General features: G+C 41.9%; 1 protein-coding gene across 1 annotated transcript in view; it reads right to left on the bottom strand.

Moving 5' to 3' along the window:
- Nucleotides 1–18,530: 18,530 nt before the first annotated feature.
- NTSR1 (neurotensin receptor 1) overlaps nucleotides 18,531–25,472 on the bottom strand; it is a 49,489-nt gene continuing 42,547 nt past the window's right edge. Inside the window, exon 4 of the mRNA XM_031590014.2 lies at nucleotides 18,531–24,071. Within this exon, the coding sequence (XP_031445874.2) occupies nucleotides 23,822–24,071 (250 nt within the window). The 3' untranslated portion in view covers nucleotides 18,531–23,821. The remainder of the gene's footprint in view (nucleotides 24,072–25,472) is intronic.

Genomic DNA, 25,472 nt, shown 5'->3' with positions numbered 1-25,472 from the left:
CTGATGCTGAGCTTGCGACAAATGTCTGGTGATGGAAGCAGATGCAGTGATCTTTTTGAGCTGTATTATTCCATTTGAGTCTACTTGAGTTCCTTTTAAACAGTGTTTCTGTCTACACTATTATGTTCTCCTTCCATTTTTTTGGCAATGTAGGGCAACGTATTCCATTCCACAGGAAAAGAAATGGGTTGTTGGGTTTCCATTTGAATATTCTTTAGAGCAAAGCAATAATTTAGATAGAATTACAGAGAAGACAAGAGACACTTCCCACCCTACCACACTGATAACTTAGCACTGCTGAATTAGAATAGTACTCTTCTTTCATCTATTACAAACTAGTTCTCTAAATATTTCTTATTCAGTTGTCAAATGCTGGCAGTTTGAAGCTGGAAAAGATGGGGAAGGATATAAAATATAAAATAAATGTATTTGTAGACAGAGGCTGGGCGATAGGGGTGAAAGCACATGACAAATCCGTATCTCCCACAGCCTTGCAATTGATCTTGCAACAGTTGCTTCCATCCATAGGGTACAAATTAACTTGGTGCCCTGTAGGTAAGTGGTGGGCCAAAGCGTGAAGCATCTGTCTTTGTTTTAATATAGCTGTAGTCATGGCATTAGTTCTGCGCCCTACAGGTCGGAAGGCATTTATTATTGTAGTACCCTTTGCAGATCAGGAAATAATATTAAGATTTTTCTTATTTTATTTCTTCTCGAGACAGCAGAAGAATAAATGAGATGTTAAAGGTCAAAGGGAGCATTTCGTGCAGAGCCAGGAACGAGCTCATAGTTAAATATCTTGACCTCAAGACTCACTCACCCGGTAGCACACTAAAAGCCTGTTCTGTTTTCCCAGTTCCTCCAGGTTCTTCTGAATATACACACTGTTGAAAATATATCTGCAGAAAATATAGATCAACAGATTTTTCACTGCTTCTCTGAGTGAGATCACTTTAAAATTAGCTGTGTCCTGTTTTCAGTATTATAAATTATCTCTAAAAATTTTCAGTTGTGCATTGGCTGTTACTCCATCTCCATTTATGCTTGATATCTCTCTAAATCAGTGACTGCTAAATTACAGGTGACTCATAGACAGTGATTGAACATTAAATCAAGTTTTTTTTGTCTGATGAGAAACCTAGAAGACACAGGAGAAATAAGATGGTTGAAACTTAAGAACTTTACCAAGAAACACCACGTTCTTCCTATAAACTCAGTGAATACTTTTTTTTGTTAGCAGGGAAGAGCTTCTCAATGAGACAATTTCCAAAAAGCATATTGATGAATAGTTATTTACCTGCTGGCATGTGATTTCAGGAAGACAAAGTAGGACCTTTCCTAACTTAAAAAGAAGAAAACCTGTCTCAACTTCTGTAGCAATTCCTTTATCCCAACATTCTAAATTCCAATAATTGGCCCTTTCTTGCTGTGATGTACATGCCACTCTCTAAGCCCCAGATGACCTACAACAAGATCTACAAGTTGTAATTATTCCTTCTCTCTCTGATTTTGCTATTTATGTATTAACAGCCTTCCCCTTTCAAACAACCTTTGCTTACAGCAAACCATTACCATATGATGCACTTACACTAAGTACAAAACAAGTTAATACACAGTAATGCTGTGTAATACACTATCCTGCAGCTGAGTGTAATCTAATACAATGTGATGTAGGAGGAACCATGACACAACTCAGTATTTAATACCAGGATAAATTATCCTGGAAAATTTTGCACAGGGCTTATTTGAAAGCTCTCATTCTCCAGCAAAATATGTTAAGGTGTTGCAAAGAGGCTGCCTATTGCCTGCGGGATGGATTTAGGTGCCTGCTGGTATCAGCTGGGTAGCTGCTTGCTTCTGTACCACCCACTCTCTTGGCCATCTATCAGCAGAGCACCAGGGGAAAAAGAGCTGTCTGAAGAGAATCCCTCAGAGCCACCAGCACAGCCTCTTGCCAGTGAGGTCATTAAACTTCTCTGTTTACTTCTTTTACATTGGAAATGAATAGCTTGGAGGTCGTGGAGGATGCCAGGGAGAAAGGGGAGATTCTCTGGCTGAATGAAGCCACACAGACAAGATTAAATTAGAGGTGTGAGCACAGAGTCTGCATGGATCCTGCCAAGAAGTTTAATTAAAGCCACTTGCTGTTGCAGAGTGACCCAGTTTCATTCCTAGCTATCACATCAGATGTAATGTTTTATGAGACGATCTACAACAGCAGAACAGCATTTCTATCTTTTTTTCCCCCCCTTGTTCTCCTCCCGCAGAGGAAATAACAAACGAGTATTGCAGGCAAAGATGTACTTTTTGTGTTGTAGGCCTGATAGAAAACACTGACATACCACAGGGTTCCTCTGGATTTCAAGCTGTCAATAGCTCCTTTCATTTCATATTCCCTTTTCCTTTAATCATAAAGTTTAAGTGACACACAACTCTACCTGGAAAATTTGGGTGCCTCTATCTTCCATTATGACATGCCCATTGTATTTAGATTTACATTCTAAAGACTCTAAATATGAGTCTTGATTAGTCATTAATTCACATTCCCCACATCGTACTTCTATGTGGGACAGAACTGCGTTACTCCTGGCTCTCCAGCGTGGTCATAGTAAAAGATCTCTTGATTTTGGCAGCTTTCTGCAGATCATTGCAAGTCATTTTCATCTATGGCACCATTATATCCCTCTACAATGAGGGATTTTTCCCCCACCTGCTTTGATCTGCCAACAGAGGAGGCAATGAAAAGCGATTCACTACATTTGTTGAACTGTTCCACGCAATCTCCTAGAGCCATACAGACCATCAACTTTCATCCTGTTCTTCTTCCTCAGAATAAGGTGAGACATAAGAAATAGCAAGGTGGAAATAGTTTGGCTGGTAATTTTTGGATTGCAACGGGATTTTTTTGGCTGGGAATTAGGTTTGTATCCTCTTGCCAGTGCAGTTACTGCTGTTTAATTCACTGGACCTCAGCATAGCTCCATTTCTCATACTAGTCTGAGACTCCTATCTACCATCTGCAAACCAGCAGCAAACCTCTCTTTGCTTTTCATGGAAAGACAGATTTATGACAGCTGCTGCAATCTCTTCATTTTTTACAGCAAATTGTTAATTCTGATTTTTCATTCAGTTCAAATCCAGAGAAGATGCCAGTGCACAGCAGCACTGACAATCACTCCTTTTCTAAACAACTAAACAATAAAATCTGCATTGTGAAGTTTCAGTAAAAGTTATGCTGACACTTGAATGAAAATTGACTATCCTTCAGACCATGGGAGAAAACTTGTCTGCCTGTCACAGTGGCAAGCACAAAACTTTTAATCTGATGCTCCTGTGTCTTTAGATCTTGGGGACAAGGAAATCCTGGTGTTCCAAATGTAGGCAAGGAACTGTCTGACTTACAGCAACAACAAACCCAGAGGCACTCTGGCTTTGCAGTTAGCTTCAGATTCTATTGTCATCTAAACGGTATTGGCAAGGAATAACTTCTACCAGCGGTTCGATGTCCATAGCACGAGAGTTCTTTCAGTTTTTCTTATTAACTAGGTATAGCAGGAAGGATACTTCAATTTTCTACTGCTTATGTGCATTTCAAGTCTCTGCTTTCCAAAGATAACAGCAGTGCTTTCACATCTGATTGAGATGCCAGTTTTACACAGAACAGAGCCAATACAAAACTTATGAAGCAAGCTACTACTAGAAAAACACCCTCATCAAGAGTGGGGAAGGAGAAACAGTGCCAGGAAACCCAGCCATTTAGCCGAGAGACTCAAGCACAGATGCTGAAAAAAATACAGACACCCAGAGAGATTTCATTTCCTCTAAAGGAGAAAAAATAAAAAATAAAATACGACTTCCAGCTGATTCCACACAACTGCTTAAGTTTAAATGGCTTCATCATTGTACGAGATTGATTGCTAATTGCTTCTCTGTCCTGAACCTTCCGCCAGGTTTGCCTGATGCAACCAATTCATGTCAGAAGAAGAATGTGAATGGCAGAAAGCTCAAGGGTTCTGCAGCTCTTGCTGTGGATGTCACTATAAATCTGGCAGAGGCAAGAGGAGAGAGAGACAGGCCTAATAGATGATAGAAATTGCAAAGGGCAGCCCATTGCCCTGGTACAATCTGGCCACTATGGGCCAACCTGTATCTCTATAATTACCTACAACTATCTTTGTGAAATGGAGGAAGTCTTTCATTGTATTCAGCAATTGATTCTTTTTGCTTTGTGCCTGTTTTGTTTAATCAATATAATTAGAGCTGAAGATGTTGCAGGTGCCACTGATGTAATAATGGTTGATAACCACATAGATAACATTAGTATTTATAACTTGCAGTAAATCTCTATGCATATTAACATGAACTTGACATTTTGCAATCATATTTGAAACCTGGTCTATGGGACCAGATTCAACAAGAGAACTGCTTTCACAGGCTCTTGAAACAGGCTTTGATAAGGCTGTGAGCTGTGCTCGCATTGTTCCACATGAGAGATTAATAACAGTAAGAGGGATTGTATCACAGCCAGATTATCAACAAGACGTGACAGAAACTATTTGTGTTGCTGAGAATGAAGAGGTTTTGAAAGCTGAAGATAGCAATGAAACAGAGTAAATAGTAGGGACAGCCTTTTCTAGCTAATATCCAGGGGTTTTTATGCATCAGCTGTCTTGTACCATATTGCTGACCCCAACTGGACACATGGGAATGACACAAGGCTTCACCAGGGGTTGTTCAGAGTAGGTATCAGGAACAATTTCTGTATCACTGATGGTGGCTAAACACTGGAACAGGTTTCCTTGAGATTGTTGATGCCCTGTGCACGCCAGTGTTCAAGTGGTATGAGGATAATGCCCTTAATAATATGCTTCAACTTTTGGTTAGCACTGAAGTGGTCAGGCAACAAGACTTGATGGTCTTTGTAGGCTTCTTCTAATCGAACAATTCCTTCGTATGCCCCTTCCAATTGAACTAATTCTAATTATTTAAGTGCCAGATGCCTGATTTAAGGCAAATTGGGCCTGTTCCCAAAGCCTGTTGGCAGTGATGGGAAATCATCCTTTGAGTTCAGCTGGCTTGGTCTCAAAATTGCAAGCTGGTCTCTCCCAGTAATGTTTGTACTACATTCAGTGTCACTGACCAACAGTTATTATGTATTTATTACTAGTCCTCTCCTTCTATTTTGGATTCAAAGCTTAGTCTATGCTTGCTAACACTTGTGGAAACTTGTAAAGGCTCTTTGTGTATTTGGCCTCAGTTTTCAGTATGAACTTGTGGCAGTAGTGCTATTTTGAGGCTTCCACTTCTGAGTGAACATGCTTGAAATGAAATGGTGTGAGGAAAGAAGCTCATTATGTAATTGTGTGTTACAAAATCATGTTGTCACTCGCATTTGGTTCCAGCCTATGATGGGAACTTCAAAAAGTGGATTGTAAGGCCACAGAGAGAGGGAGGAAAAATCACCAAACAATTGAATGGGCAGCAAAACATGGAGGCTCAGGAAATATGCAACAGCTGACCTTGATGAACAGGCAAATATTATAGGAAATCTGTAGGCAATAGTAAAACAGGTGATCATTTCCCCAGAATGACTTCTCAGAAGAAAATCCTTGCCTCATTTCTTTAAATCCTTATTGTCCTACACCCTGATGTTAGGACACGTTCTTTCAACCACAACATCTTATTTAATATAGCTACAAAACCGTATTTTTTAACTGGATGTATGTTTTTGTCCAGCTTCATTTAAGCAGCCCTCTGGCATCTCAGAAACCACTGATGGTTCCCTGAAAATTGATGCTTTCTAAGGAATAGCTAAAATAACAGAGGAAGACTGATGTATGTTCTTATGTGTGCATCTGGAGTCTGATGAGGAGAACGAGCAGAGATGGTAAAGGATGCTCGCACTTAAATCCAGGACACAAGATAAAATCAAGTGAAACATAGATCTTTTCCCAGACGTTTTAATTCCTACTGGCAAAGAAAATAGAGCATTAATACAATTTCACATCTCTTTCACTGTGGTTTGCTATTATCAAATACGCAGAACGGTGTCATGAGGAGAAAACATCAAGTTCATCTTTCTGAGAACAAGGTGAAATTCCAGCATCTCAAGAAAACCCACCAAACTGGGCAGTGCAAATAGACCAAAGTTTGACATGGGCTGTGAGTCAGAAAGCCAATCAGCCACATGCATTTCCAAGCCTCCATGCACATTTATTGAATAATGCATGAAACCTGTACCATGATGTCACAAAATGACTGCCTGTGTGCATATACAGTATGTGCATTTGTGCATGTGTCTAACGGTCTCCTTAGAGCTTAGAGTACCCTGGGCTGCAGGAATGATTTCTATGCTCCCTTTAAACTCTAATTCTTCATTCAAGGCATTTTTGGCTGCACTAAGCCAGGGAATTTTCTTGCTTCCAAATGACAGCAGCACACTCCCTGTATCAGTTTCCAAGAATGTATTTAGAATGTGCAGCAAATTAAAGAATAATAATAGCATAAAATTCATTATTATTGGAGGAAAAAAAATATGGCTGGAGCAAACTGAGAGTCACTGGAGAATGATGAGGATGAAAAGAAAAGATGAAGCACAGGAGCACTCTTTTAGGATGCTGATAGTTCCATACCAAAGCTTTTGTGTAAAAGGCAGAAATCGTGAATGATATTGCTTCCTGGTCTGGCTTTAATTTTCACCAAACTGCCTGACCTTCTTTCTTATAATAAATTTTGCAGCAGTTTATTCTGTGCTTGTAGCATGAATTGCAGATACTCCCAGGAGTTGCTGTGTAGCTAAGTGCCTGATCAACACATGGAATTGTGGTAATTAGAACACAACTCAAGTACAAATGGAACCAGCTCCTCTGTTCTCAAGCCTTCCGTGTTCCAACCTGCTACGCCTCCTGCCCTCTTGACACCCTGCTGGTGAGTGATGCCCATCTCAGGGAGGCAGATGTAGGCAGAAGACTTCTCTTTCACTTTGGATGACTTTTCAGCAACTGATTTCTTGGAGTCTCACAAATGAAGGCAGGCTTTTTCCTGGCCATGGAGAGAAAATTCTCTTGTTGGCATTATCCACTAGTTAATAGCTCATCTATAGGAATAAATTAGAATAACAAGGTAAAGCAAGCCATTTTCCACATTCTCCATCTCAGCAGGATGCTCCTCAGGAGGGAGATGCACTCCAGTGTGTTTCTGCTGCTATCCTATTTTCTCCTTTGTTGCCCATAAGGCAACTAATTGAATCATAAGGTAATTTGGATGTTGCTGCTAACCTCCTGAGCCATCCATTTTGTGTGGGACATAGTGAGTGTAAGTAGACTTGCTGACATTACAGCCTGTGACTCAGGAAGATATCTCTTTGCTCATCAGTGAGCTTGAGATTGCCACATTATATAGCTTTCACGATGGAAAAGAATAAGAAATTATTATAAGGTGCTGTTATCTCCTGTCACATTTAATAAAATCAGCTTAGCATTCTAAAAGCCCTGTGAGGAAAGCAACAGTATAAAAATTCATGAGTGCAGATGAAGAGACATTACTGAATAAGACCTTCTGTCCATCATTACTTTGCAGATTGTTTTTAGGGAAGGAATGAGTAAGCTGGGGCTAGGGGACCTTGCTGTGTGATTTGCCAGGCATTTCAAAATGTCAACCCTACATGTAATGGCCAGAGATGAAATGCAAGTTGTATTAATGAGCTTTGTACTGCAGCAAGGTGGGAGTATAACAACGAAGTAGCTGTGCCCAAGATGATGGATGTTGATCACCAGGCCACAGAGGCTCCTTGCAGAGAAGTGGCTCTCATTAAGGAGGAAATCTTCAAAAGGTTGCACAGCATGAGTTTTCTCATCAAACCTCATGTGAGCAAGGACGAGTGAGCAGCAGCCTCAGAGGCCCTGTTGAGCATCCCTGAACAAACACTAAGTAAAAAGAGCTGACAGTTCCATAGGAGGGTCATAAAAAGCCTCTTGTACTTGAATCTGGACTACATCACTGAGGTGAGATCTCTGTGAGCTGAGGAAAGTCAGTGACTTCTTTCTGTTGTTGCCATTGACAATGATAATATTTTCTCGATGAGAAGTAACTCATAGTACCATTCCTGCTGAAATGCCTTATATTCTTCTGAGACACTTCATTAGCATCCCATGGGAAAATGCGAAGAAGAGACTGCAGCCAAACTTTGTGCTACCTTATTCCAGCAACTGGACAACAGCATTACTGATGTGTGACCCCACAAGCTGTGGATGCAGAGGGACTGTGACCATGTTACCCATGAGCTGACAACTCCCTATTTTAAACAAGAAGTCTGTGACACTGGAAGGCAAGGCTGCTTAACTGACTTGCCATGTGTGAGCACCCAGCAATTACTACAAATGGGTGGAGAGAACTGCTGAACTGCACTGAAGAAGCTGGCACCTGCAAGCAGAAGGTTTTTTTTAATTGGTTTCCATCTGTCAGACTTGTCAGTGGTGAAATTGGATGTTTCACAGAGAAAAAAACTCCTTCCCCCTCATCCACCCCCAACACCTCCTCCCTTCCTGCTGGTTTGTCTCCAGATTCCAATGTGGTACGTGAGCAAGTTTATTTCAGCATCCTCTGTCAGCAGGAGTGGAGGAGTTGTGAGAAGAGGCATGTCACAGCCCTGATCACTAGCGGATATTTTGTGTCTGATCTGTGCTTGGGAATCATTTCCTTTGGATACTGTTGAGTCTGTCATTGATGCTCTAAGCCTTTAGGTTCAAGTAGCTTCTGAGATGTGCAGGTGCTCTATGACTTTGTACATCTGAGAAGATAGGATGGGGTGATCAGAATGATCTATCCTTCTTCAGGAAGTCCTAGGTACCACACTATTCATTTGTGCATGATAGCTGTTCGGGTAGAAAAGAGAACAAGTCAAAGTGCTTACTGCAATAATGGAAAAAGGGAAAGTGGAAAACCTCATATAACAATGCTGCTGCTCTCAGAAGTGAAGATCATGAGGCAGCAGTTGTAACACAGAGAGCTTATATCTCTTCTCCCATGTACTCCAAAAACAAGTGTATGCTTATCTCTACCACTGAGTGGGACTTAAAAGAAAGTGTCAATAGAGAGGTCGGAAAGCGAAGAGGATTCTCTCTTCTCTGCATGTTTTTCTTTTAATGAAGGAAGATGCATTTAACTGAAGCTCTACAGTCAGTCCATGAAGATAAACAAGGTGCTGAGATGGATCCGTACAGATGGTTAAGGCAAAGGAGTTGTTTTCTGAAGGTACACAGCAGCCAATAACATCCAACATTTGTTGTTTCCAGCTTTCCTTCAGAGAGACCCATCTCAAGAGCTTCAAGTGTTTGAACATGGCCCCTTCAGCAGCGCTTCAGTTCTCAGGGAGTTTGAGGATACGTGAATCTCAATGAGTTCAGCACTGCAACCTGCAGCATCTGCGTTAACAATCATCTCTTTTAACCTTGTCTCTCTCTCTAGTGGAAGAACATAGCACACACAAGTGGGAAAAATTTCAAAGCAGGTAAAATCAGATCAAATCAGAGGAGCACATGGGGGAGGAAGAGTTGAGCCTCCCTGACCCTGAGAGATCCTATCTTTGATGTCATGCAGTTTGGAGGCTTGCTCAAGCTCTTGAGGGTTCCTGTAAGTACTTTCTGGACCACAAAAGCATGGAGCACAGGGAGCTGTGGTTGGACTACAGCTTATGTCCAAAGGGACCACCCTGCAGTGTCTGTGTGAGAATATCCAGAAATTGAAATGTGACTCCCTAAAAAGGAAAGCATGTTCCTGGTACAGCCTCTGCTTCTTCTCACAGGAAGAGGCAGATGGAATCCAAGCATGAATGGGCATGTTCCCAGCTGAGAGTCAGGTATGACTGAGGAAGAAAGGAAACAATTTCTTTCAGCCAACAGTAGAAGGCAGAAGCAGATGACTGACCAGCCCATCACAGCCACATTGTCTAGCTCTACTCCAACCTCTTCTCCTCAGATGAATCATAGTATCACGAAGGTTGGAAAAGACCCACAGGATCATCCAGTCCAACCATTCATCCATCACCAATAGTTCTCGCTAAACCATGTCCCTCAACACAACATCCAAACGTTCCTTGAACACCTCCAGGGTCGGTGACTTCTCCTCTCGTATCTTTTCCATTACAGTAGCTATAGAAGAAAGACTTAAGAGTTGAAACTGAAATAAAAGGGAATCATAACTTAAGTAATGGGGAAAATGGAACTTGCTTATTTTATAACAAAAAGAAAAAAAAAAAGGAAAGAAATTCCCCTTGTACACCACTGTCACCTGATAGAGATCTGCTTCCACAGAATTGCCTCAACTTGTGAGACAGAATGTACTGGTCCAGCTTTGTGTGAAAAGGAAACCGAGATGACAACATTATTAGTGTTCTCAGGTAAAACCTGTCATGTTGAATTAACAGTTTGTAAGAGACAAGAGGGACTGTTCCTTCATGTAAACCAGAGCTGAGACATCACCTACAGAAATAATTGCATTAGCTTTGAATCAACAATGGAAATAAAGGATTAACTATTATCTACTTAAGTTCTTCATTGTTTTTGGTAGCATCGTTGTGCAGGCTAACTGAATTACCTTTGTCTTCCCTTTTGTCAGAAGGTTTATGGGACACCCTTCCTTCCTTCCCCCCTCCTCCTGCAGTTGTGAACACAAACACAACAAATAGGCTCTGCCTCTAGATCTAAAGTTGAGCATTGGTTCAAGGTGTCTTTGTCCCAGGCTACTTAATTCCTGGTGATGGTAAGCTTCTGGCCAAGGGAATGGGAGCAGAAAGGGGAAAACATAAGGTTCCTGCACCAGTACTAAATCGCCTCATGAATTTTGATAAGACTGTCCTACAGAGCTAGACAAGGCCTTTTCTAGTTGTTTTTCCATCACTCAGGCTCCACACAGACAGTAGCTGGCTTGGCACACCTGCTTGACATCACACCTCCAGTCCTCAGCCTCTGTGCCAGCAAGCCAGCAGGAAGGAGCAAGGATGCTGCAGCACGTGTTACCCTGTGCTGCCTTTGGCCTCAGGCAGCTCAGGCAGTACAAGCTCATGGTTTCCAGTTGTAGCACTCTGGTGCAGACTTGGTTGCATTGCCAAGAACCTGGCTGTTTGCACTTAATCCCCACTTCTACAAAGAAGCTACTAACAGCTATCTGCAAAACTGGACCTTGAGGAGATGTAAATTCACTGGCAGCAGTGAAACTTTTGTCACAATACATCTGGACTCCTTACATACGGTCAAAGAGGTGCCTGCCACAGTCAGCTCCTGCATGAAACCAGGACTGGAGGCTAGTTGGGATGTAGAGAAGGCAACATTTTCGCTATACAAGTGAGCTCCTTTTCCAAAATCATGCTTAAAGGGGAGCTGAACTCCGCTTACCTACTGCTGTCCTTCGGATGAAATGCAAAAGTTCACCTCGCTGCTCATGATCCCCAAGGTGGGACTAGATTACCTGGCTGCAAATCTGTGTCTTCACCTAATCCCGACTGTACATTCCCAGTTTTGCTTGTCTTGGATTGGCTTTCTATGTATTTATGCAAATTTCATGCATTAACTCATAGCACATAGCACTGCTTCCTCCAGTTCATTATTTATTTGAAATGAAATCTGCTTTTCTGTATCTCAGTTTGTCTGGGTACATCTAGTTAAGATGAGCTCTCATTTTCTAGCAGCGCAGAACAGTTTAAGGGAAAATAAGGACTTTTAGCTATGAATATTTATGGTTAGAGTTGAATTGTATTTCAGACTGCTATTCATTACTGCTGGTAGAATAGCGGATAGAAACTAATATTTAATTTAATTGATATATTTTGTCTTTTGCGCCTTGATCGGTGAACAAATTTATCTGAAATCTGTGTACTGTTAGTCTCAGTATTTAAATCTTTTTAAAGTAACAATCTTATTAAAGGAAATGAAAGTAGGAATAAATCTACAAGGCCAATAAGCCAGAAGTATTTCTGTTCACAAAGAAGAAACATACAGAATTGACAGAACAGATACTTTACTGTGAAGAGAAAAACAAATTATCTTCAATATAAACATCCATTGGCATGTAACAACAGCTGCTCAAGTGAAACTTCTACTTGATCACCCAGAATAGAAGGAGCTGGTTGGAAAGAAGTGAATATTTGTAAGGGAGATTTTTATCAAAACAGGCACACTAATTTTAAGTGCACACAATTTTTTTCCAAATGTTACTTAGGAATGACTGTGAAAATACCTACAATTGGAAAGTTAGATGTGAAGAGGGGGGCACTGAACCAAGATACCAAGATAGACAAGCTCTGGAGCTTTCTTTGGCAGCAGGTTAGCAGGATTGTACCCACATCCCACCTTCATGCCAGTGCACTGGGTGCAGAACAGCCCTCTTTCCCCTTCAGTTCATTTTGATTATAGTCCTCTTCTTTGCTTCTTTGTCTTTGCACAAATAAATGGCCTCCTGAGAAATCCATTTTATCCCTCACAAGAAATAGGCTCCATTTCAAAGAAACATGCAATATCCTCAGGTTTATCATTTGTCACCCCAAAAAACGTCTTTCCCATCCTATCTGATTCAGTATTTCATTTAAGTCCTGTAGCTCCTAATTCTCCATTACCCTGGTGCCAGCTGCTAAGAAAGTTTATTGGGCTCATCAGAGTCTTGCTGTGACTCACAGCCCCTTCTTACATAAAACAGCCTTTTCATATTGATCAAGACAACTGATCTTCAAACCCTACAGTGCCTCCTGGAGAGATGGATATAAAAAATGGACAGACCCTGAGCCCTGAGGCAATCCGTAAGGAAAACGAACAGCACAGAGGGATGAATTGTCGTAAGCAAGAGGAACTGAAATGGCAGTTGAAGAAAAGCTATTGACTGATTTGTGAATATGTGAAAATCAGGCATGAGAAGAATGCAGGTTTTGTTTTCTTTCTTTTCCTCTTCCAGTGTTTTTCACTAGACGATGGCGTTGCTAACACAACTGCCTTCTCTCTGGAAAACGTCTGCAAATCCTTTTGATGGCAGGATGCATATCGGGGCACTGAAAGCAAACAGAATGATGGCTGAACATTTCTTTCTCCCATGCTTTCTGATGACAGTTGGAACTCACTGAACCTTTTATCCTCCGTATTAAGCTGATAGAGCACAACCTTCCTTAAAGCTGAGCATTGACAAGTCATTAGCTTTGGGGCTGCCATGCATTTCAACCAGGGCCAAATCAACATCCCCTGCAGAGAACTTCTCTGTCTTCATGTACAGAGATTCATTAATTTTGCATTTGCCTTTCAAGAATGACAGATGGACCAAAGATAGTGTTCCATAATTTCAGTTTTGGTGTTCATCTGTGGGCAGCTTTGCCTTTTCTATTCACCACAGCTGTGAAGCTCCCAGTAATAGTTAGCCAAATTCTTTCTCCAGCTTGATGAAATGTTTTCCCAGCAGAAGCCAGTGCTACTCCCACAGGAATTGGATTTTAACAAGGGAAATCAGTGGGACTGATGTATGAAAGTCTTACTGGCACTGGAACAAGAGGTAAAATTGCTGCTCATAAAATGAGATGTTGACCCAGAGATCATCAGAGAGACTACAGAGAATGAAATGCAGGTCTGACCTTCAGTATGACACTGTGTATTTGCTAGGCTAGATCTGCAAAGCTTTGTAGCAGTAACAGCAGCAATTGGAAGAAGAGGTGGTGCACCATTACCTGTGTTTTTCTTTCAGAGAACTGACTCTTGCCTGTTCTGCTGAGGACATTGCTCTGGCTTTGATGAGGAGCTGGTTTTAACTGAGCATGAATGGAGTGAGAGTGGCTGCATAGGAACAAGAAGTATTTTTCTCTGTCTCCCGAAGTCCATAAAAACTTATTGAGATACAAAGTGAAACCTGTAAGGGTGCTCTGTGAATGCCAGTGAGCTCCTTATGATAAGCAGTACATTAAAAAGCACTGAAGCATGCTGTGATAAACGACATCCTTCCTTGCAGTTGTAATATATACAATAAGCAAGAGATATCATCCTGTATTCAATCAAAATGAGGACCAGAGTCTTTGTTCCTTCCACACATCAGCTACAAAATGTGATTTTTGTTTTAATCTGATCAGCGCCTCTGGCATTTAAGATTGGCTGTGGAGCTGCTAACATAATGAACTGCTTTATTTTTCCCCTGCTAAATGTTATTTTAAAAAAAGAAAGCTGTAGAAATGAGAAACAAAGCTAGATGGGGTCACTTAAGAACACAAACTGTTTCTCTTCAGGTCCAGGCAGATTTATACCAGTTGTGCACATGGGCCTTCATCTGGGTTTATAAATGCTGCCCAAATTGGTATTTGATTTTGTATCAAAAGGTTTGTGTTTACATGTCTTGCTAAATCACCCTCCCCAGGAAGGTCAGACATTGTCTGGACAAGAATATCCACTACCTTGCTGTGGTGCCAGCAGTCATTAGCTTTAATATCCTTCTACCCTTGCTTGTCCCAGGCCGGATCAAGCGCAGACGAAGCAGAAGGGTGAAAAGTTCTGAGTCAGAAAACACCACTGGCTACCTAAGATGTTTTTCTGGAATGGTCCTGAAGGCTCTAATTTCATGCTTGTGATAACAATAAAGAATGCATACATTTTACCCCAGTTACTGGTCTGAAGGAAGACAGAAAATAATCTCTTGCAGTAGTGTAGAACTTCGTAAGAATGCACAATCTGCGTGGGAGCAATAGTGAGAATGCTGCTGACATATATAGCTGCTTTTCAAGTGGACAGAAGAGGTAGAACTCTGGAAACACCAGATGCCACAGATTTTTTAGAGTTCTCCATGACACTGCTGAGGCCATTCTCATTTAATAGAGTTCGTTCCTGTTTGGCTATTTTTGAGATTTAGAGTGGCAGTGTGTATGTTTTCTATAAGGAAGCAGACACCAAGCACAGCGCCACTATTCCAGCAGCAGTACTTTGAAAGCTGTCAAGTGCTATGCCAAGGTTGTTGCTGTTGATGAAAGCAACAAGAGTTGCTTTTAAATGGTTGAACAGTGGCATGTTTGGCTGATACACCTCTTCAAATGGAGGTTATATATAGCTCTCAGGCAATGTTTATGCTGAATGAAGGAAAAGATGAATCAGAGCTGACTGGGATAGAAACATTGGGGTTTGAATTGCTGGCCTGTGGAAAGATCTTGTTAGAGACCCTGAGTGAATCTATTTTGTTCTCTGTTCCTGAAATCCATATCTATAAAATATGAGCAACCTTGCAGCAGCAAAGAGATGGAGTTTGCTAGGTTGTTAGCACTGTGCTACCACTGTTAAACCTTGGTAATGACTGCCACTACATCTCAGTTATGTTCCTGAAATGTTGGGGTGTTGGCAAGTCCACAAGTGACTGCGGACTCCATGCAGGCACAGGATAGCAAAATCCATGGAGTTTGCTGTCAGATGAGCCCAGCAGTCTATTGCTCAGCAAAAATGATTTTCAGAAGCTAGTCTTACACTGTACAGTCCGTATTCTGGTTATTAAGAGTACCTATGATGTTCACACCAGCTTGACTGTGTAGCATCTTACCCTTTACACAGTCCTTGAAAAAAAAAATAGCTTTACAAACCTCCCTTGTAGCTCTGACTCTGGGACTCTTCCCTTTTGGCAAGGACTCTTTGGCAGGGAGACAAACCATGGGCCTGATTGATGTGGTGCAAATACCTACTCAATCCTGAGACATTTATAGGAAGAAAATGGTATGTGAATGCTTTCACTGGAATTTACGTAGTTAAGTAACAGAGATGAGTTGCAGAGGGCTCACACCTGATTAATTATGATGTGTTTGAGTGCCTGAGGCTGAAAGCTGCGTTGTATACATGCTGGACATACCCTTCCTAACAAATAGCTTCCAAAGACAGAAGAAAGAACAAGCAGAAGAAAGGAACAAAGAAATTCTGGTCCAACTGTTTCAGCCTTTAATGTGACTGAAGTTGATGCAATGGCAAAGTATAGTGTCCATCCTTTCAACAGCATATTGGGATGAAGGAGGATGAAACAGCACATCTGAGATATTGATGTTACTCACAAGTGAGGAGTTCATTATTCTTTCTGTACCTTTAGAGATCTTGAAACAGATCATCTGGGCCATGTGTTTGTAATCATTCCTTTTTGTACTTCAGTTTACAGTGGAGCTGAGATTTTACACTACCCATGTCAGCTGTGTACAGCAGAACCGCAGCAGTGTGAAAGGGGAAAAAAGTGGACTGTTCCTGCTTTACAAGATGGTTTTACATTTTTGTGTTAAAAGTGTGGAAGATATTGCTTCCCGTTTCTTCAGGATTTTGTAAAGAAGCAGCCAAGTGTAATGAAATATCATGTCACTGGTAACACAAACCAGTTGAGCTTTCAAGTAAGCACTGGAAAGGCTGAAAATTGGTGAGTGTATGCTTGGACAAGAATGTGCCTTGTATGCGTATGGTATTCACACCTGCAATGGTATTTTGGCCATCTCTGAGACAAACATAAGTTTTTTGGACTCTCTCCTCTCTTTACCAGCTGCAGTCCCCAGAGGGCTCAGATCTCTCATCCTAAGCTTGCTGACACCAGTTTTTCTCCGTGGCATGGAGCTGACTGAGCCCAGCACTGGGCTGCCCAGCAGTGACCGCTGAGCCCTCACCCTGCAGGCTGGTCCTGCAGTGAACCCCAGCATTTTGCTGTGTGCAGCCACCATCAGCACTCAGGGCTGTATCTGTGCTCACACACTGCATAAAGGATTTTGCATGTGAGTGCCCATAGTCTCTTCACACTTTGCTTCATACTTCACAGCCCACATGGGACTTACAACAATAACCAGAATGCTCTGCCTTACTGCTTAAATACCCTCATGAATATACTCCAACCTGATCTACAGTTCAAATGAATTCAATAAGGCAGAGGAGGATTTAAAGACATCTTAAATAAATTAACTTCTGGATGGATGTTTATTAAGTTTTATGAAGCCATTTACTCAACTGCAATATTTGTTTCAAAAAGCATCTCCTGTGAACTATGGAAATTACCTTTGTAAGTGAAATGAGAAACACGGGCCAAACTGAAAGCATTCCTCCTTGCTTGAAACACAGCCCTTTTCCCTTTCTAAAATAGGAAGAAACTCACTGACTATCCACAATGCTTTGCTTTCCTTTGCATTGGTGGGGCATGCTGTGATGCCTGATTGCACAAGACTGGGAGGGAAGGTTTCATCGTAGAGCACAGCTCACTGGTTTCTGAGAATTTTGCTTTTTCAAGGAATCGGTTCTGAATGAGGGAATTCATGAGTAGAGGGCAACATTTTTCACCTCAGTTTGAACCAGGTCTGGGTATTCTGAGACTCTGCTGGGAGCATCTTGCTCTGCATGAAAATCTCATGCAGAAAAAAGGACATTGCTGCATATTGTGGATTTTCACTGCTGAACAGTTTAACTCCATCTCTGTGGCAGCTGACTGAAAATACACCTTTTAACAAGGCAGGGCTGAAGACCAAATAAAAGGATCCATCAAATAAATTATTGGGTTCTTCAGTAATTGATGATGTAGGGACAACAGAAATCCTGCTCTTCTCAACTGGAAGCAGAACCAAAACGCTTTTGGAGAGCCAGCACATCTCAGAGAGGTTTTAAAAGATGAATTTTGTATCCATGAATGACTCTGAATACTTAAATGTTATTTTGATGTTGTTTTCCAAGCAACCTTTTGTGCTGCTAGAAATCAGAACAATCATGTGGAATGGCCAAAAAGCATGAAGATGTTGTGGGTTGTCCTGTTGCTCAGCTGAGCTACGTTACAACAGTTTCAATGGGGAGCTGCAAGGAGAATGGAGGTGCCTCGTTTTTGCTCATGAAGTGTAAAGATGCTTTAGTACAATGGCAATACCTGAGTATCCTGTTCCTACAAAATTACATCTGTGTTGGAAAAATCAGTGCCAGGATGAAGTGGGTCATGCAAAAGAAAGAGGAGGAGACAAGGAGTAGGAGGGGAGATTTCAGAGTTAAGGCCCAGGAACCTGCATTGTCTTTCAGCAACACATTCTCTGGGGCACAGGCTGTCTCCTTTGCTGTGTACATGTACCTTCTCATGCCATAAAGCCCCGAACTGTTCAGTTTTCCAGGCAGAGCTGCTGTAAAAATAACAGCCGAGATATAATGTTTTTAGTGCTTGCCCTACAATAGGGGAAAACAAGCAGGAAAGAGAAACAAAGGAGTTCAGAAAACAGCAGGACTCTCGCAGTACCAGCTGGATCTCAGCACAGCAGCTGTCTTGAAGGCTGGAACATCTCCACTCCCATCCCTCAGGCTTATCACACTCTCAAAGCCCTGAGGTTCAACCAGAGGGAGCTGGATGTTCTGTGCTGCTGCTCCTAACACCACAGCAGGCTGGGCTGTGAACCGGCACGCACTCTCTCTTTTTGCTTTTACCTGATCTAAGGAGATTTCACAGGGCTGAAGAGCAGCCAACAGCTTGTTCTGGTGAGCAGTGTGTGTGACCCAGGCACGGCCACCACCAGATCAAGGAAAATCAACCCAAGCCTTAAATTTGGATATTTATTTCTTAGGTTCAATGAATGACAAAATAAAATAAAATAAAATACCATACAGTACAAAGGCTAATATCAGGAAGTAACCATTTCATTACAGTTTGATAGTAAACACAGTATCAATAATAGCATGTTACATTGAAAGAGTGTTTCCCATTGCTGTACAAAAGGATTTGACACCCTTTCCCTTCCCTTTGTCACAGAAAATCTTACAAAGGAGACGCTGACACACTTTGAACATTCATTTTTTTTCCCATTGCACAACAGGCCACAGAAAATAAAGCACATCAACATTTTGTAGTTCAGAAAAAAAAAAAGAAAAAAAAAAAAGGTGCACTTTAAGAAATGTTTGCCATAAATACAGTATGTGCAGGACTATCAGGTGGCACAGCTGGGGAAGGACTCTTGATCACAAAGCCAGGACACAGCACCATGAATTTTAGCAACTTCTGTTTCCCTGCTCAATGAGTACGAACCGAAAACAGAAGTCGTTCATCTGTAATTTAAAGAATCAGACAGAGCTCCAGCAGATAAAGCTTTGTTTAAACAGCTACCAAACAACACAACCAGGAGGATATCAGACTAACACTCAACGCATTGCACAGGAAAACTCCAGCTCTCAGCCCCCGCTGAGGGCATGCACAAATGGTAGCTGCACAGATGCTCGGCTCAATTCCACAAGACAAGCTGTCCGCAGCAACAGCAGACTTTTATTTCACTGGATATTTGATGCTGTAAATGCAAAGGTCCTGTGATTGTTGTATTTCTAGCACGTGTCCTGCTAACCCTCCTCACCCATTTTTCCATTTAGTTTCCTTCTTTACGGCGCAGTCACTGAAGCGCGATCTCACGCGCTTTGCAAAAAGACAAGCTCAGCAGAGCGTTCAAACACCTCTGTGGATGGGGCCTGCGGTGAGAAAGTCCTGTCTGGGGGAAATTTCTGAACAGCATAATGACTTTGGAAATCTAATTTCACACACTGCCAAATAGACGGCCCTGACATGAAGACTGTGAAGATAAACGAAACCTCAAAAGTATATTTGAAGAGGTCACTTGATAAACTGTCCTCAGATGGGAGTCGCTCTGAATCCATCTGGCAGCACTCCACACCTGTGGGTTCAACGGATTTTTTTTTTCAGTCAAAACAACCAGTTTGAAACACTTACAGGACATTTGCATAGATTAACAGCATGCTGCATGGATGCTCACCGCTCTGCCCTTAAAGAGAATTCAGACAAGACAGGAATACAAAGATGTGAGGATGCATTTTGTTTAATGGCAAAAGCCAATTATACTCCACTAGGTTTAAAGCTAAACCCTGTTGGGTTAGCAGTTCAACCATTGTTGAAAGGCATGGAAAGAAAGAGAACCATGTCCTGGGTATACGCTGGGCATTTGGTACCTTTTTCTTCACAAGAGTACCATGCTTTTCTTTAGAAAACCATGGGGTCTTATAGTGACTTATCCTCACCTCTTTGAGCTCAGGGAAACCAAAACTGTTTTGAGCATAGCAAAACCAGGTGAAGGGGGGGAAAGGATGAAATCAGCTGTAACTTCCACTTCTCAGCTCAGGTAATTAGATTTGCCCAATGGAAGAGGTAGCTTTGAGCTGCAATCCCAAGTTAAGGCCATAGACTCTGGCCTGCTCCCACATTAACCTGGAGGAGCAGGGCTTTAGAAGCCAGAAAACTGCTTGGATAAGTCTCCCATTGCAGGCTGCTCTTCAGAACTTGAGCATTCCAACAAACACTGCAGAAGAACTTTATGATAAGTTCATTTTCACTCCAGCTTGTTCTCATTTTCATGTCAAATCAAAAATAAAGCCACCACCTTCACAGAGCTGTGATCAAAAGTTCCGTAGGCTGCCAGTGTATCTCAGTGATAAAAATCAAAGCCAAACATCTTATGTGAGAATATTTTTGTACAGTGTTTTCCTAAGATAACCAAGCACATTTCAGCAGGTTGGTGTTTAATGAGCATATTAATAACATTAAACATTTTAAAGGTGAATACTGGAAAGCAACTGAGACACACAGGATGTTAAATACTAATGAAAGTCAAAGCAACATGCAGTTACAGCTTCCATGGGAGGTTTCAGAAACCACCTCACAGCCGTTGACTGTATTTAGAAGTACTGTTAAAAAGTTTGGGTCCACTCCAGAACTATTTAAAGGTTGTCTTGCCTGCAAGGCTGGCACTAAGTATGTGACATTAAGACTCCTCTTCCTCTGCTCATCGTACCTGGACTTTGCTAGTGCAGGAGGAGTGAGAGCAGTGAAGATAATTGGGTTTGTAGGGTCTATTATGGGTGATGTCCATGAGTTATTTATTTTGTTCGCAGCTCACCTTCCTCAGTCAGCTGGAAGCTGTCAAGGTGCCACAAGTGCTGTGTCCCCCTCTCAGCTACAGTTGTCTACAAACATCGTAAAAGTTTGAGCTGTAATGGACGGACATTAGATGAAAGTAGCAAAAGTGAAAAAACCAAGAACATACAGGTCTATACGTGGTTCTGCTATTCCTATGTGTTTCACATAGCCCATGGTACAGGATATATTGATCCTCTACAGCTTCTCTTCCAATCTGCCCAATGATAACAATTTGCTGGTTCCTCTAAAATTTCCTTGCAAAGAGAAGCCAATCTCCTCAGTCCTTTTTCTTTTCCTGTGTGTCCCTTTACTGTTTTTCCTTGTCAAAGAAGAGTCAACTACGCATGAGCAACAAAAGTGCTTTGTCAATTGTAAACTCTGCCCTCTGTTTTGTACAACCAGGGCGAGAAATTAAGAGAAGGCATGACAGGACAGAGCCTGTAGTTTGGCAGAATCAGAAGGAACTAAAGCCCGACCGATTCCTGTTTTGAGCCCTTTCCTTTGGAGTAGTTCTGTAGTAGGCATTAAAATAATCTCCTTCCCTGCTAGGTGTGGTTAGAGGTCATGGCTGGCAGCAGACAATGTACCGTGCAGCAAGCTCTGTACCACTGCCAGTAAATGCCTCAGGAGAAACTAACAACAAATGCCCCAGAGGTGTTTTCTCCATGTCCTGAGCCCAGCAGGACCTAACTCGTGAGATGCTGCTGGTACTGAATGCATCAGGAACTGATCTGCATTGCAGAGGACACTGTGGAGATCTGCAGGGCCACACAGCTGTGCATGGGGCCAGAAGCACACATCCAACATTGAGACTAGTCCTGTGTTCCATGAGTGATCAGTAGTTGCAGAGTGATGGGGGATAGGCAAAGCTGGGAAGCTGAATGGAGCCAAGCATCGCTTCCAGTTTGTCATAAAGAAGCAAGCGCCCTCTGCAAGTGTTCAGGGATTTGCAAAGAGCCTCCTTTCAGCAGAGCTCCCCCTAGAACTCTCTTTATGGAGAATCTCTTCATTTCTGTGCTTTCGAACGGGAGTGATCCACCTTTCCTTTCCCACAGCCATTCTAAGCAGCAGAAACAAACAGCAATGTCTGTCGCCAACAGAGAATAACCCTTCTCACAACAACTGCAGATAAGACTAAAACCTAACCTTATTACCAACGCTCTCCAGCCAGCCTCTTGCCCCCAGATGGCTTACCTCTATTTTAGAGTATGTTTGAATTCCTGCTAATGGTTTGTGACTGCATCACTTTGTAAAGGCCAGACCTTTAAGAAAATGCATGGTTTCCCTGATAGGATGTGTTTGGCTCACCTTTGTGTGAGCACAATTGGGTGTTGAGGAATGCCTCTGGCAAGGAGAAATGTGAGCAGGGACAGCTTTGATTTACTTCCTGCCTCTGTGTGAAGGGGGACATAAGGTCACTAACAGCAAAACCACAGCACAAGTTGAACAAGATGATGGGTTGGTTCCTAGGTTCACCCAGGTCACCATCTGGTGCTGTGACAGCAGGGAAAGCCCTTTAGCTTGTCCCAGAGGCCCTTGATTTTTGGTGCCAAAGGCTCTTGGGCAATTTGTTACATCTCATAGTTGGCTGTTAGTGGTAGAACAATATAGGAAAAAGCATCATGCTACCTATCCTGGCCAGCTGAGAAATTTCAAATTCAAAGCCATAATCAAGGGGAAGAATAGGAGGAAGAGAAGATATACTGTATGTCCTCTTATTTTGATCCTGATTTTTGCTCAGAACCTGCTCATAGTCAGGATTCAGCACAACCCTGACTGAGCCAAACTGTCTGATTTGCTGTAAACAGGTCTCAGCCCTGTTCCTCTGCTTTGTTAAAAAACAGTTGTGTTAGAGCTAAGTCTCCCCAGCTTAGATCTTGTGTGAAGAGATCAGTGTACCAACAGTTTTGGTAGCAAAAAGAAATGAAAAGTAGATAAAGAGGCCCCTCTGCCTACAGCCAGTAGCCTATGAGATGTCAGCTTGTGAAAATAATGGGAAAAATCTTAGAGTCCTACAGAATTGGGCTAGTTGCTCTTACATCAGCAGGCTGGATCCCTCAGCAGCCTGCTGTTTTTTCACCTCTTTAATGCAGGCCAGCTAGCTGTTTTCCCTGGCAAAAGAAACAAGAGTTTGTCTGTGTGGCATAAGTAAGATTTTCCATTTCTGTTCATTTTCAACACTCCAGCTGGGCACAGTTTCTACATTCCTGACTTTGCCAGAGACTCTGTTACTTATAGGTGTTGAAATACCAATACCAGAGAGTGGGGCTCCCTGCGCCAGGCACTCTGCATGCCCTAAAGTGAAAGCTGACTCCAGTTCCCCCAGGCTATCCTCACCCTATTCTAAGTAAGGCATCATCTGTTGGTATTTAAATTCAAGGAGCCAGAATGGCTCTTTTGAGCACCCAGGTCATATTTGTAAGAATTTAGATGTAATTCTAAAACACCCATCTGACTCCCTGAGTTTTCACTCCTTGCTCATTGTGTATCCATCCATAGATGAGCATGTCCATTTGCCAAAACCAACCCTTTCATTCTGAAACCGCTTTTTCCTCCTTAGACTCTGCTCAGTGCCATTAAGAGGCATGATCTCAAACCTTTGGATGTGAACATGGCATCTCTGCATTGAGAGAAGGATGAAATACAGTATGAAGTAGCCTAAATTTAACATATATTGGCTTCCCAGTTAACACTGTACCTGGATTTACACCAGACTGAACTTACAAATCGTGTAGACATCACTCACAGGAGGCAAGGCCAATGCTTTAAAATAACCTCAAAGTTACTGGCAGAATGAAGCCTATTTCTCCAACAAAAATGACTTTGCTAAACATGCTTTGTGTTACATGAATTCGGAGACCATGCATGAAAGTCACAGAGGCCTCCCTCAAGTTTAGACTCCATGAAATGCATTTCTCTTCCTCCTTTGGCTTCAGTAGGTAGTTTCCCTTGTGACCTGGCTGGAAAAAGTGTGGTTGCTGGAAATGCTGTTGGATTTCCTGGTGAACACAAGTCGTTTTTTCTTCTTCCTCCATGGCAGGCACACGAGTGTGAGCGTGGAAAGGAAGATCTGTCGGAAATTTGCTGATACCAGGTTGTATAGGATGGGGTTGATTGCTGAACTGACGTAGAAGAGGACATTTGTCAACATGTAGAAGTAGTGGTAGAAGTTGAAAAGGAAACTGGAAGAACAGATGAAAGAATTCTAAGAAGAGTGTGGAGAACTGGAATAATTCAGTCACAAGTGTGAAGAAAACATGAGCTTTTCTTGTTGCTAATTTTTCTCTGTTAGGGACATGATATTGCCAGTGGGAGTCGGTGCAGCACCCTTTGGTTTCAGCTGAGACTTGGCAAGTGTAGGTCAAATACCTTTACAAAGGTCTTGCCCCAGTCTCTGCCAGTTAGAAACTCATTTATGCCCTGGGACTGGGTGGGATATTTGCCTCGTTTTCATTTTTTCTTTGAAAATAGGCCTTCTTGAAATCAAGAAACCAGATGGAAATTTGCTTCTGTATAATGCATATACATTGGTCTGTCTTTTCTGGCTGCAGTTCTGGTATACAGAGCCTGCAGAAGAGCCAAGATCTTGTAACAGATGCAGATATCTCCTCCCCTGGGCAGCGAGAGCTGCATCAACTCATTGAATGGGTCCCTGGGTTGGGATATGCCTGTACTCTGGGGTGGCATTCTCAACTCTGGGGGCAAGCTGGTAATAGTATGCTTTTGGAAAATATCCTTGCCATCACAAGATGATGTTTTCATCTAAAATGTTTAGTTTTATTTATTTTTTTCTTTCTGAAATATCTTTCCTCGGGAAAACTGAGATCATCATCTCTGTGCTGGTAAAGGGTTTATAAACAACACAGATCTCATTTTCAGGAAGATGTTCCCCAGCTTCATTTATCTCAGTGGAAACCGCAGACCTTTTTGTTAGTCTGAGCACTGTCTAACGAAAGATAAATAGACGAGTGCTGGAGTACATCACCAGCTCCCCACGGCCCCCTCAGCAGTGCCAAGTATGGTGTGGCCCATCCAGCTCTTACAAGCCGAGTTTCTCAATGTAGTTGTGAAAAATTAACTTAGCAAAGATTTCTTCAGGAGCAGACACTTGCATTTATAGACAATTTTGTTGAGCTGCTGCAAGCTCTTGATTAGCTTCCATACAGATCGTTCACCATTCATAATAAGCCTATAAATTCGTTTTCCTAAACTTACAGCTTTTTAAAAGAAGAAGAAAAAAAGTGAATGCAACCAGAATGCATAAATTCATGCTAACTGCTAGCAGAATTCTCTGCCTCTTTGACTCAAAGCAAAACCAGCCACTACATAATTGATTGCTGCTTTAAGTGCTTTACATATAGGAAAGCAAATAAGAAACAACAGTTTGCCCCAGTGTGTGCCTAGAGCTCTGTTTTCATGATTAAAGATTTTGGCTTTTACTATGGATGCGTGTATATTTCCATTCAGCAAACTACTGTCTGATAAATTACTATTATATATACTTGGAGTTTATGAAATTTTAATGTCTCATTGTTGCTCTGCCTTTTGGTATCATAGATTTTTTTTCTTTTCCTGTTCATTTC

This window comes from Phasianus colchicus, chromosome 17 (genome assembly GCF_987193195.1).
Source record: "Phasianus colchicus chromosome 17, bPhaCol1.hap1.1, whole genome shotgun sequence".
NCBI classification, from domain to species: domain Eukaryota; kingdom Metazoa; phylum Chordata; class Aves; order Galliformes; family Phasianidae; genus Phasianus; species Phasianus colchicus.
Note: the sequence above shows the minus strand (reverse complement) of the source record. Positions and strands in the feature narration are given on the sequence as shown.